We start from the raw sequence: 13,363 nt of genomic DNA, 5'->3' as shown, positions 1-13,363 counted from the left end.
AGTGGTGTATATGGGTAGGGGGACCCATATTCACCCTAAAGTATTACCACCTACTTTTGTTACACTCTGTATAATTCCCCATTTTTAATAAGGGTCAGTTTTAATAAAGGATTTGAATCTAGACCTTAACAAAAATATTACAGTTTGCTCAATTATTATTAAATAATTAGACGGGTAATTTTATTTTAGGGTTTAATCCTACGGTTTAATTATTTTCACTTTATTACTAAATCCTACAAATAAAAATATAATATGCAATGTAGTCCAAAAGTGGTAAGTACCTTATACCTACTTAAGAATTGACTTACTTACAGTTACACATAAATTAATAGGTATTTTTAAACCGCCGTACTCAGAGACATTTTATAATTATTATTAAGATTAAAAAAAGTAGAGTCATTGAACTCGGAGTTCAAAAGAGGTCACATATTTTGTAATAAGTCTATCAATGCGCTGGTCATTGCTTTCGCCGCAATTAAAAATAAAACAAAAATTCAAATTTCGAACTAGTGTACTCGGAAAAAACGTTGAAAATATTGAAATATTGACGTGCGTCTGCAAAATTGTTGCAAATAAAAAATTGAATTATGATTTCGGGTGAAGAAATAAAAGAAAATCATCTCATGCGTCAGGGCGATGAAATAATATGGTTCGAAGTTCGTTTGTTTACGAAATAAAATTTTCAGACGATATTTTGAAGTACATAATTTGTTTTTTGTTTTGTATTTCAGTATCAAAAAGGTGTGCTTGAGTGACAAGAATAAAAGAGAGTTGGAGGATTACAACGGGCCTCTGTCGCCGCTACTGTCGACCAAAACGGTGCGTAAAACTAAAATATTATTGATAATATTTATATTTTTATTTTATTAAAGTCTCTTTAGCCCACATGCATTAGTTTTGGTTAAGTTTATGATTTGTCAAAATATAGTGCCTTCTCTTTCATCAATGTTAAATATGAGAAAAGCGCGAGGGTGACAACAATAATAAAATTATTATTATTGTGATCATTGATTGTGATATTTTAAGCCAAGATTAACACGAGCCCAAGCTGGAACAAGCAAACAAAACTAAATTAACTCATAAAATTATAAACTCCTGTTAGATAAACCCTTAATTAGCAAATAGACATAGTATCAAGCTGTTGTTGTTTCATTATTTAAAGAGACCAACAAATGAGCAGTGACATCTCCTGATTAGAAAAACTTATAATAAACTGCAACACACGAGGAGTCACATGTGCGTTTGATTTGACCTCTACAGCAGGAGGCACCAGTCTTCCGTTATTTCACAATTTTCATTAATATTAGATAACAATAATGAGCAGTGTCATCGCCTGATGATAAAAACTTCCAATAATCTGCAATACACGAGAAGTCACATGTGCGTTTGATTTCACCTCTACAGCATGAAACACCAGTCTTCCGCGATGGCTACCCCACCCTGGATGAGGCCAGGTTCTCGTGGTCTGAAGAAGACTTGTTGATGGTCTCCCAATCTTTCGAATCTACTCAGCTCTCGTTTGGCAAGGATTCTGATGCTGCATGGAAAACAGAGGTCAAAGATGTAAGTTTTCTTTGTCTTATATTCAGACTAATATTATAAATAGGTTTGTCTGTCTGTCTGTCTGTCAGTTACTTCTTCTTGACGACACTGCTCAACTGCTCAATTTTGCTGTGTCGGAGGATAATATGAGTCCTAGGAAACGACATAGTTTTGCCGCGGAAAACTATACGCTAACTATGTTATAACTAAGTAATACTCAATATAAGTGATCTAGATTGACGACCTCTGTGGCTCAGTTGGTACTTGGTAGTGCGTTGGTGGCGCAAGCCTGAGGTCGCGGGTTCGAATCCCGCCGACGGAACAAATCAAAGTTTTCAATGTTCCTGCCTCCTGGGTCTTGGATGTGTGTTAAATATATGTATGATATAATAAAAATCATAAATATATGTATAATATAAAAGTATTAAATATATTTCCGTTGTCTGGTACCCGTAACACAAGTCCTTCAGGTACTTAGCACGGGGCCAGACTGACGTGGTGTGAAGCGTCCATAGATATTATAGATAGATTATAGATAATACTCGTATCTAAGAAATAAGAATCTAAAAAAAAAGCTCTGCAATTTCATAAACGACAATTTTTAGTCCCACCCTTTGTCTAGTATTCGCAATAAGAAACACTTGTAAAAGTTTCAACATTGAGACGGCTGGAAACAGCTGAAGACAGCTGTCCTGAAGTTTTCTATCGAAATGTCAACTAACTTTTCAGGAGTACAATACGTCGACGGGGCACGGAACATTGGCTGAGACATCACAAAACTCTACCAAAGATTGCACGACGTCTACAAATAAAGGTAGTATGATATTATAATCCATACTTTAGAAGTATCCGTGTTTAGCATGGATGTCCCTGCTAATATCTTAAATGGGAAAATGTGTCAGTCTGTTTGTGTGTTACTAATTCACGCTTTAACCGCTAAACGATTTGGATTAAGTTTGCTATGAAGATACTTTCAGTCCCTGGATATGACAAAACCGGGGCGAGGGCGACTAACCCAAAAAATCAAACATCGTTCTTCTCTCTTCACACTCACGCCCGTCTTTCATATGCCAGGTGAAAAAGGACGACGCGGATTCATCGCCAAATTAGTTTTTTCTCAATAACTCGATAAATATATACAACATTTTAAAAATCCGCTAGGTCGATTTCTCAATGATAGAATTGTATACAATGTGTTAAAATATTAACTTAGTTCATTCATTGCCATTCATTTATTGCCATAACTGTGCATTAAGCACAGTTATGGCAATAAATGAAAAATTCGTGAAAATTAGATGCAACTTTGTGATTTTTTTCTATCGAGAAAATTTTAAGATATCGTGTTTTTGCTCAGATCGAATTCTTTAAAATATAATGTAGTATCTAATTTTAGAAAATGGCGTGGAACTTGCGGATAATAACTACATTTTAGGACAACCATTTTATTATTTTACGCACACCAATGAAAAGGATATTGTTACGTGCTAGGGTTCGAGGATTCGGAGAGAAAGACCTGCTGACTCTCTTGAAGACTTTATTCACTAAGTCCAGGTCACACAAGCACACACTAGGTCACAACACTTAGCACTAAGTCCAAAACACTAAGCACTATCACTGTCCTAGGTCGTAGCCAAGTCGCAGGTTTTACTGGTTCACTCACTATTGATCACTTGTGTTCACTCCGAAGTCACCTTGATGATAGCTCGAAACGAACTGAATAGCCGGGCCGTCTACCTGCGGCTTTTTATATGGCGAGACGAATTCCAGAAAGTTCCCGATTCACGTAAACAAGTAAACAAGTATGGGAACTTTCTAGGAGGCTCGAGCATGTACCACCTAGCGTCATCTAGTTTCGAGTAGGGGATTTATGTGTAGCGTGTCCCCTGATCAGTTTCGCTAGTTTGCCGCTAGATGGCTCTGTGTGTCCTTAACAATATTTTATGTTACATTTACGGCCTGTTACACCACTTTCTGATAAAGTGGCGAATAGGCTATGCACAACTTTCTTGACAGATTCTCCATACTTCATCTGTCAAGTTAAGTGGTGGATAGCCGATTCGGCAATTATCAGGAAGTGATGAAACAGGCCCTTAAACTTTAGATATAACCAGACTATTGCAGTAGATTTATTCCTTCTACATCTACAGACCCGTCAACACCCAAGTCTAAGCTGAAAGTGGACAAGAGTGATCCGCGTTCGCGACTGCATTACGTCAAGCTCGTCAAAAGAAACGGCAGAACCATCAAGTTTTGGGAGTGTGGAATATGTTAGTATTGTTATTTGTTTGTAAGAAATCCGTAAAGGGTCTACCTGAAGGTACTTACAAAGAGTAAGGGATTATCACGAGGAAAATATAGGACGTTCACACGTTGTCGTTATAGTATACGTAGGTGAAGGTATCATTAAAGAAATCAAGTCATAGGCACATGTAAGTATTGGTATTAACAAAACACGAAAGTAAGCTAAAAAATAATATTATACAGTATGTTAGTGTAAATACCGCTATCCTTGAAACCATCAAATGAGCCTGTCAAAATAAACAACTTTTTCTATGAGAACAATGCTGGGAACTCAAAAAAAAATTCCGTCTTCATACCCATACGGATACCTGCATCGGCAATTTGTATGGGTACGAAGACAGGTTTTTTTTTTTGAGTTCCCAGCATTGTTCTCATAGAAAAAGTTGTTCATTCTGACGGGCTCATTTGATGGTTTCAAGGATGTTTACACTAATATCTTGTATAAAACGGTTCGATTATTATCGGAACACCCTTGTCCTCCAATATAATAAGCTATCGGAGCTAATCGATCTTCTACTGCACCCAATCGTAATCTGCAAATATTTCATTGAAACACGCAATCACCTTTGTGCAAATCTGCATTTTTTTGAGTGTAGACCAAAGGCCAAGACTATGCCACGGACGCTCCTTAATCTACACTCACTATAACATCATAATACTCATACAGGATTTCTTGCCTATTCCAGGCGGTCGCGACTTCCTCCACCAGTACACGCTGATGCGCCACCTGCCGACGCACACGGACGAGCGAAATTTCCGCTGCGGGGAGTGCGCCAAGTCCTTCCGCCAGCAGTCCACGCTCACCCAGCACCGCGCCATACACTCCGCTGACAGACCTTATGGCTGCGAGGTTTGTACCAGTTGCTCCATCGCCTGGACATTACAGGCAGTCGTGACTTCCTCCACCATTACACGCTGATGCGCCACCTGCCGACGCACTCGGACGAGCGCAATTTCCGCTGCGGGGAGTGCGCCAAGTCCTTCCGCCAGCAGTCCACGCTCACCCAGCACCGCGCCATACATTCCGCTGACAGACCTTATGCCCTGGGTGCGAGGTTTGTGCCATTTCCACCATCACCTGAATGCTTCTGTAGTTTAGGGGCTTTATTAGATCTTATCTTCTTAGTCCTCGTGGACGTACGTAACGTAGGAATCGAACAGAAAACTGTTCGATTCCTACGTTAGAAAATTAAGGATTAAAATAATGTTTGGTAAGGACAATGCTGGTGGATTTTCTCACAAGAGAGATCATCTGTTGCGTGGGCACGTTGTAAGTAGGTCCTGCGCTTATAATCTCTCGCCGGTCACGTCGGCCACTGGGTTAGGATGTATAAGAATTAAGGTAAGTACATACTTGCAACGATATTAAACAGATGAAAGATTAGGGATGAGAGAGAAAAAATTACTTATTAAAAAATACATATTAGTTTCGATTGCCAAGAAAATGGAAAAATTACTTCGTTTGTTGTAATAGTGTACTTTTTAGCACTGCGACATTTACTATCCGTACAAGAAGTGCTTACAACGGAAGCTCCTTTTTGTCCTAATTAATATCGTGCTTCCTGAAAGCTTCTTGTGCAAGTTCTACTGAAAGCTTTACAAACTTTAAATCTGTATGTTCTAAGGATTATCAACTCCTTACTAATGTAGAACGATAATTTCCAGATTTGTTCGAAGACGTTCAACCGACTATCCACTCTGATCTCTCACCGTAAGACCCACACCGGAGAGAAGCCTTACAAGTGTAACATCTGCGCGAAGGGGTTCCATCAAAAAGGTCACATATTTTCACTCATTTATTTACGTTTCATTTAATAATACATAAGTTCTGATTATGGTTATAACTAGCCGATTGCAGAATGCAGATATTCAAGGGAAAATGGTACATTACGCACCTATGGCAGGAAAATAAGAAATGTCTCAGATCACATGTCTCAATTGTTGGCCGAGGCGAAGCCGAGAATACGTGTGATCTGAGGCTTTCTTATTTACTGCCCATGGTGCGTATACTATTTGTCTCATCGACGGAGGCGGAAAACGGCAACATCCGTAAGCGCAGCGGGTAGAAAGTTGACGTTTTCCGCCCGGAGGTGAGAAAAAAAATTAATTAGGTATAGCCACTGCATTTACTACTTTAAAACATGTTTTTTTAGCATAATGCACATTGCACAAACAATTTCTATTAAACCTGACGTTCATACCGAATTCTACCGTCAGTTTCTTGTTTTTTTTTTTATGAAATAAGGGGGCAAACGAGCAAACGGGTCACCTGATGGAAAGCAACTTCCATCGCCCATGGACACTCGCAGCATCAGAAGAGCTGCAAGTGCGTTGCCGACCTTTTAAGAGGGAATAGGGTAATAGGGGAGGGTAGGGAAGGGAAGGGAAGGGAATAGTTGAGGGTAGGGAAGGGAATAGGGTAGGGGTTAGGGGATTGGGCCTCCGGTAAACTCACTCACTCGGCGAAACACAGCGCAAGCGCTGTTTCACGCCGGTTTTCTGTGAGAACGTGGTATTTATCCGGTCGAGCCGGTCCATTCGTGCCGAAGCATGGCTCTCCCACGTATAAAATTTGTTTTGGCTTGACTTGGCTATTGAAAGCTGTATATTATGTAGAAGTAGAGAGAGAGTAAAACCTCATATTAAGGACCTGATTCACCACTTCCTGACAAGTGCCGAATACCAATAAACTTGACAGATAAAGTATGGAGAATCTGTCAAAAAAGTTGTGAATAGCCTATTCGGCACTTAATATCAGAAGGTGGTGAAACGAGCCCTAAGAATATTAAAATACCCATAGATTTAATTACTACGCGTGGAACCCTTAAATTGATCAATTTAGTGAAAAAAGTGTAAGTATTTTACTACTGATAAAACTTATTTTCTTTATTGCTTATATCATATTTCCTACAGGAAACCTAAGAAATCACATGTTCACCCATACCAACGAGCGTCCTTACCGTTGTAACATCTGCATGAAGGGATTCAACCAACAGTCAAACCTCGTGTGCCACAAAATTAAGGTACTTATTTCCTTTTTTAAAGCTGTTATTTTATTTTGTGTGAACTATAACCATACCAAGTATTGCCATACCAAATTTCATCAAAATAGATTAAATAGTTTAGGCATAATCATAAAAGTTTATTGTGTGGGAACTGCACATTTTCCGGGACAAAATGTCATATATATTCTGTGACAAAATTAGTATTCCTTGTCCTTTCCCGAGACCACAGAATCCGAAGTATCTCCATACCAAATTCCATCAAAATAGATACGAAATCGCGCAAATCATAAAAGTATATTGTGCAGTAACCGTACATTTTTCCGGGACAAAATGTATCCTATGTTCTTTTTCGGGACTCAAAGTATCTTTATACCAAACAGCCAGCCGTTTACGCGCGATATCGTGACCACGCGAAATATAACGTTCCACGCAGCTTCGCCCGCGTAAATTAGATATTTCACAGACAAATTAGTCCACAAAAAATAGCGTTCGATCCTTCACATGGTCTACTTCTTATCTGTGCCAAATAACAGAAAAATTGCTGCAGTAGTTCGTGAGATAAGCCCTTTCAAATAATTTCTCCCGTTTTTTTCACATTTTCTTATATTTCTTCGCTCCTATTAGTCTTAGCATGATAAAATATAGCCTATAGCCTTCCTCAATAAATGGGCTATCTAACACTGAAATAATTTTTTAAATCGGACTACTAGTTCCTAAGATTAGCGCCTTCAAATAAGCCCTTTCAAATAGTTTCTCCCGTTTTTTTGACACTTTCCTCTATTTCTGCACTCCTATTAGTCTGAGCGTGATAAAATATAGCTTATAGCCTTTTTCAATAACTGGGCTATCAAATACTGAAAGAATTTTTCAAATCGGACCAGTAGTTCCTGAGATTAGCGCGTTCAAAGTAGCCCTTTCAAATAATTTGCCCCCGTTTTTTTCCACATTTTCCTTTATTTCCTCGTTCCTATTAGTCTTAGCGTGATAAAATATAGCCTATAGCCTTCCTCGATAAATGGACTATCTAACAGTTAAAGAATTTTTCAAATCGGACCAGTAGTTCTTGAGATTAGCGCGTTCAAACACACAAACAAACAAACTAACAAACTCTTTCGCTTTATAATATTAGTATAGATTATAATTATTATGTTGTAAAATGTACTTGATAGGCAAAAAAATACATTGTTATAGCGCATCCATTGCCGAACTAATAATAATTTATCGATAGCAAGGCAAAAAATTATGTAAAAATTGTATTGTAGTATTGTATTTTTCTTAAGTTTCCTTTTTTCATAAAACTTTTTATTAATTTCCAGGCGCACCCTGAATCAAGTGACTCAAACGTTAAAAGTGATTTCACTCCCGTTGTGAAAGTTCGCTCTAGCTCCCAGCTATTGGAAAAGTCTGAGACAGTCAAGTAAGTTCTACAAAGAGGCGCATTAAACTAAGGTTAAAATTAAGTAATGATTAAATCCCTAAGTGCCACCGCAAGTTAGAATACTTCATAATAGTCGATAGTATTTTAAAAAAATCATTAGATCATTTTATGGATACTGTAAAAACTTGTTAATTAAATGGATATTATATACAGTGTGTAACAAAAATAAGTGATAATACTTTAGGGTGTGTACGTGTTCCTTGTAGAGAGTTCACTGTGAAAGTAGCAGCGCTGAAAGACCTTTTTTTTCACTTTTGTATGGAGAAACTTTTCGTCTTTCAGCGCTGCTACTTTCACAGTGAACTCTCTACAAGGAACACGTACACACCCTAAAGTATTATCACTTATTTTTGTTACATACTGTATAATTATTAAACAAAATAAATATAAAATTATGATTTCAAAAAAGTGATATTATTAATACTTACTTACCTGAAATAATACGATTTTCGAAATAATAGAATATAAAAGTGCATCTGTTAATTTTTGTTTTCAGCCCACCTACAAATTCCGAAGTATCGTCCTCAACTTTCGGCTTTTCCTCATTAGACCTGTCTAGTTCCATAGACATCAAGTCCGAGGAGTCTCAAGATACTAATGGGGTGATTGTGGACCCCATCAACACGTACCATATGGGGGTGGCTCTAGCGGCGAAACAGACCCCATTCGCTTTGATCAAGTCTGAGAATACCCCACCGGTTTTGGTGAAGGTCTTGGATGTGAAGTTTCCAAAAGGAAAACAGGTGAGACTTGGAAGTGGTTAATGTAATTAGTATGGACACTTCACACCACGTCAGTCTGGCCCCGTGCTAAGTACCTGAAGGACTTGTGTTACAGGTACCAGACGGAAAATATTTAATACTATACATGTATTTATGATTTGTTTTATAACACATTTAATACACATCCATGACCCGGGAACCTTGAAAACTTTTTGTTCCGTCGCCGGGATTCGAACCCGCGACCCCGGCTTTAGCACTGACAAGATGATCAATCACTAAGGTTGGGTTGCACCAACTAACTTTAACTATAACTATAACTTTAATTATAATTACTACAGTGCAAAATGTAAAATCTTTGGTTAAAGTTCAATATTGCTTCCAAGGACGCCATATTTAACCTCCGCTTATAATAATAATAATAATATAATAATAGCCTTTATTAAGTTAACAGAAGAATTTTAAAAGAAAGTTAAATAGACGTAGTTAAAATTCAAATAATAATCTAATATTTGAATATTATATTTCACAGATGCTAGTTCCGGCTACCGCAGAGGATTTAATGTATGGAGGAAGAATTGTTTACATTGAACACAATAAAAACAATATCGAGGTAATTGAGGTATCGATTTAAGGTTTATTATTAAATTAAATTAAGAAATTTAAAAAAAAAACCCCGCCAAACAACTTTAAAAAGTAATGAAATAATATATTTTACTGACTTTAAGTTTAAATAATTTCTAAGTGTAAAGTGATATTTTAGTCCATAATTATTGTTGTCACGGTGTGTCGGGGGACCGCCAACAGTGTCTTTTGCATTTTGTATCGCCATGTCACTGATTGTCTCGATTTGGTTCGCTGAAAACTGACCCTTAAACTATAATGTTATGTGAAATCAAACATCTACATTAGCGGTCCCCCGACACACCTTGACAACAATTATGGACTAAAATATTACTTTACACAAGTTAGGAATTATTTGAACTTAGAGGCAGTAAATATTATTGCATTACTTTTTAAAGTTGTTTGGCGGGGGTTTTTTTAATTTCTTAATTGAATATAATTTCATGCTTTTTAAACTTGTGTTGGTTATGGTGCAGAATAATTCCTATCAACAGGATCATATTATATCCCAATGAATACCATCTAGGAATGTCCTTTTGGATGAGGCCGTCAATATTATGAGTCCAAACATGAAACCTCCACTTTGGGTTCATATCGAGCTCGGCTCCTATAGAATCCAGGTGATGCTGCAGAAGCAGCATGCAAAAAATTATTGGTTACTAGTTGTCGCAATTAAAATGAGCCCAAACACGAAACCATTGCTCTAAGTTGGTGAGGAGTTGGGTATCCTATTGATTACCAGGTGATGCTGCAGCACCAGGTCAACTTTTCATTAATGTGTACATATTCATAAATGTCACGAACTAGAATGCAATAAAGCCCACCAAACAACTGCAAGTTGCTAATCGGCCCTTCATGAACCAGATGAACCGCGATTTTTCAGCACGGAGCAGGCTGATGATGATGAACTATAGCTAAGAACACTCTCAATTAAGTCAGCTTTCAAACAAAAAAAAACTAGATCAAAGTCGGTCCACCCGTTTGAATGCTACGATGCCACAGACAGACAGACAGACAGACAGACCGACAGACAGACAGACGGACCGACAGACAGACACGTCAAACTTATAACACCCCTCTTTTTTGTCGGGGGTTAAAAAGAACAGCATCAACATTCGTTGTAGTTTTTATACTGCGTGAAATGTTGATCGTTGTTTTCCCGCAGTAAAATGATTCTATCTTAGTAGTACAATAGATTTGTGAAGTTTTTTTTATTCAAAATTCAAATCATAAATAAAATTCGGCCGGGTCATAGCCGCTCGCGCCTATCGGCATAAAGTTGCCATAGTTATTTTCAAAAAATAACATGCACGATTTGATAGTACTATTATAGGGAAATCGTTCTGCTGCGGGAAACCACTAAAATGTCACGTTATAGATTTATAAAAGTACAGACAGAAAATAAACCACTAAGTTTTGTACCATGCAGTGATAAACTGTATAGGTCAATAACGATATATTTTCTAACGTAAGTACTGAGTATGCCATTTCATTGCAGTCCCTTGATTCTAAGCAACAGATGAGTGGCATTCAAATGCGAGTGCCGGTGGTGGCTGTGGTGGTGCCCAAACTGAGCGAGGGTCGCCTGCAGCTGTGTGTGGAGGAGCCGCATCACATTTACGATACTGATGATGGTAGGTTGTTTATTATTTGGGAATGTACCATCGAGGAAGTTGATTCCTAGGCAATTGACGGACCTACGTCATTTGATCGGCTCATGTCAATTCAATGTTAATTGTGATCTGTCGGCTGGGTTTGACGTAACGCGACCAAATTACGTAGGTCCCCCATCTGCCTAAGGACCTGTCCATATGTCCACGTAACGACGTCGTCAACGTGACACGGTACGTTGACGTGACGTGAAAATTTACGTCAACGTAACGTAAAAATGCACGTCACGATGTAGCAATATTGTACGTCACCATGCCTTGTAAAACTGCTACATTCTTCACTACTTATCTATATATGGACTGCACAATACATATAATTTTGCTGCTGCTATTTTTAAGAAGACGGAGAGAGAGATTTAAGAAAAAAATGTTTCTACACCGTGACGTGCATTTTCACGTTACGTTGACGTAAATTTTCACGAATCACGTCAAATCAACGTAGGTACCGTGCCGCGTTACCGCACCGGTCCACGTTGACGACGTCGTGACGTGGAGATGTGGACACTGGACAGGCCGTAAGAATCTACTTTTCTGATTCAAAACTACATAATATATTATGGGGGAAACGAGGGTTAGGATATTTCATATACGGCCTGTAGGTGGGTTAGGATATTTCATGTACGGCCTGTAGGTGGGTTAGGATATTTCATGTACGGCCTGTAGGTGGGTTAGGATATTTCATGTACGGCCTGTAGGTGGGTTAGGATATTTCATGTACGGCCTGTAGGTGGATTAGGATATTTCATGTACGGCCTGTAGGTGGGTTAGGATATTTCATGTACGGCCTGTAGGTGGGTTAGGATATTTCATGTACGGCCTGTAGGTGGAAGAGAGAGAGAGTAATAGCCAGTATCTTTGTCCGGCCGTTCATTTGCTATTTATGTGGTATAACAAAATTCAACTGACGCAACTGACTAAACGCAATGTTGTGTATGGTCAAGACGTAATGATAACGATTTCAATTCAGTTGCAAATCAGTCACGATTCAGGACTCAATTCAGTCAAAAGTCAATCACAATTGAGTTCCAATTTTGTCGTGATTCAGTCACACTCACAACTAGTTTAGATTGCCAAAATAAATAGAAACCTACAATTTCCAGCGTGCGGTCTCCCCCAGCCGTGTGCGGACAAGACAGGCTGCTCGCTGCTGCCGACAGCGCCGTCGCCGCCGCTAGACATCTCGCTAGAACTCGACGGGTGCAAAGTAAAAAAAGTCATCTGCAATTTTGAGTTTTTCGTTTTTTTGTAGAAACTAGCTTAAAATATCATGTTCTACAACATACCAAAAACAAAAATTCAAATATCACATTATTTTTGGTACTTTTGTCACGTAAAAGAAGACATCTACTCTTGTTTTGTGAAATTGCACGATGTAGATGCGGATAACTACCGCTGGTCGTCTATACGCGGGACGCGCGGGGGTCATGTTATGCGGCATAAGCGGCTATCTGCCATATAGCTTTTTCTACGTTGCGATTGTGATTTAGATGTCTCAATTTACTTTTGCAAATTAGTATTGTTTATTATGTTTATGAGTACCTATTTATGTTAATTCTTATTGTTAGCTAAATATTAATTGACTTCTAATTTGTTACTGTTATTTTTTACTGTTTTTTCATGTTCAGAAAGTCCAAAACGACTTTTTAAAGAAGTTGAAAGTTTCCAGAACATAAGTGATAGATTTATCGAGCAAAATACTGTGTTGCCCGATGAAATTATTGAACATCTTATAGAAAACCTTGATGTGTCACCGATGAAGACAAATGAATATAAGTTAACTTTGTAAGATAAGTCCCCATGATCCGAATACTCTAGGCCAGTCACACCAGTTCACTCTCAGTCTGAAATATAAAATGATTTTGTCGATCTCAGCAAATTAACAAATACGCCAACACCCTCAGAATACAGTTCATCACTTCAAGTCCGCCGCGTCCATTATCAGTATTAGATCAAAATATTATATATTCTTTTTTATTAAACAGATACTTTGATCTCATATAATCTATGACCTGCTTGAGTTTATTAACTCAAACAGGCCATCGAGTATATTGTCCCTCTCAAACT

General features: G+C 38.1%; 1 protein-coding gene across 1 annotated transcript; it reads left to right on the top strand.

Annotated features, from left to right (window-relative positions):
- Positions 1-587: 587 nt before the first annotated feature.
- LOC121726061 (zinc finger protein 70-like) lies at positions 588-12,500 on the top strand (the record flags this gene model as incomplete). Its single annotated transcript, XM_042113283.1, has 13 exons — positions 588-649; positions 732-819; positions 1,405-1,563; positions 2,272-2,356; positions 3,690-3,809; positions 4,530-4,693; positions 5,509-5,620; positions 6,757-6,866; positions 8,165-8,265; positions 8,783-9,029; positions 9,538-9,618; positions 11,128-11,263; positions 12,400-12,500. Coding segments are annotated over exons 1-13 (1,566 nt in total), but the record flags the coding sequence as incomplete, so codon positions are not given.
- Positions 12,501-13,363: the final 863 nt, after the last annotated feature.

This window comes from Aricia agestis, chromosome 4 (assembly GCF_905147365.1).
Source record: "Aricia agestis chromosome 4, ilAriAges1.1, whole genome shotgun sequence".
Lineage (NCBI taxonomy): Eukaryota > Metazoa > Arthropoda > Insecta > Lepidoptera > Lycaenidae > Aricia > Aricia agestis.
This window is presented reverse-complemented; position numbering and strand designations above follow the sequence as displayed.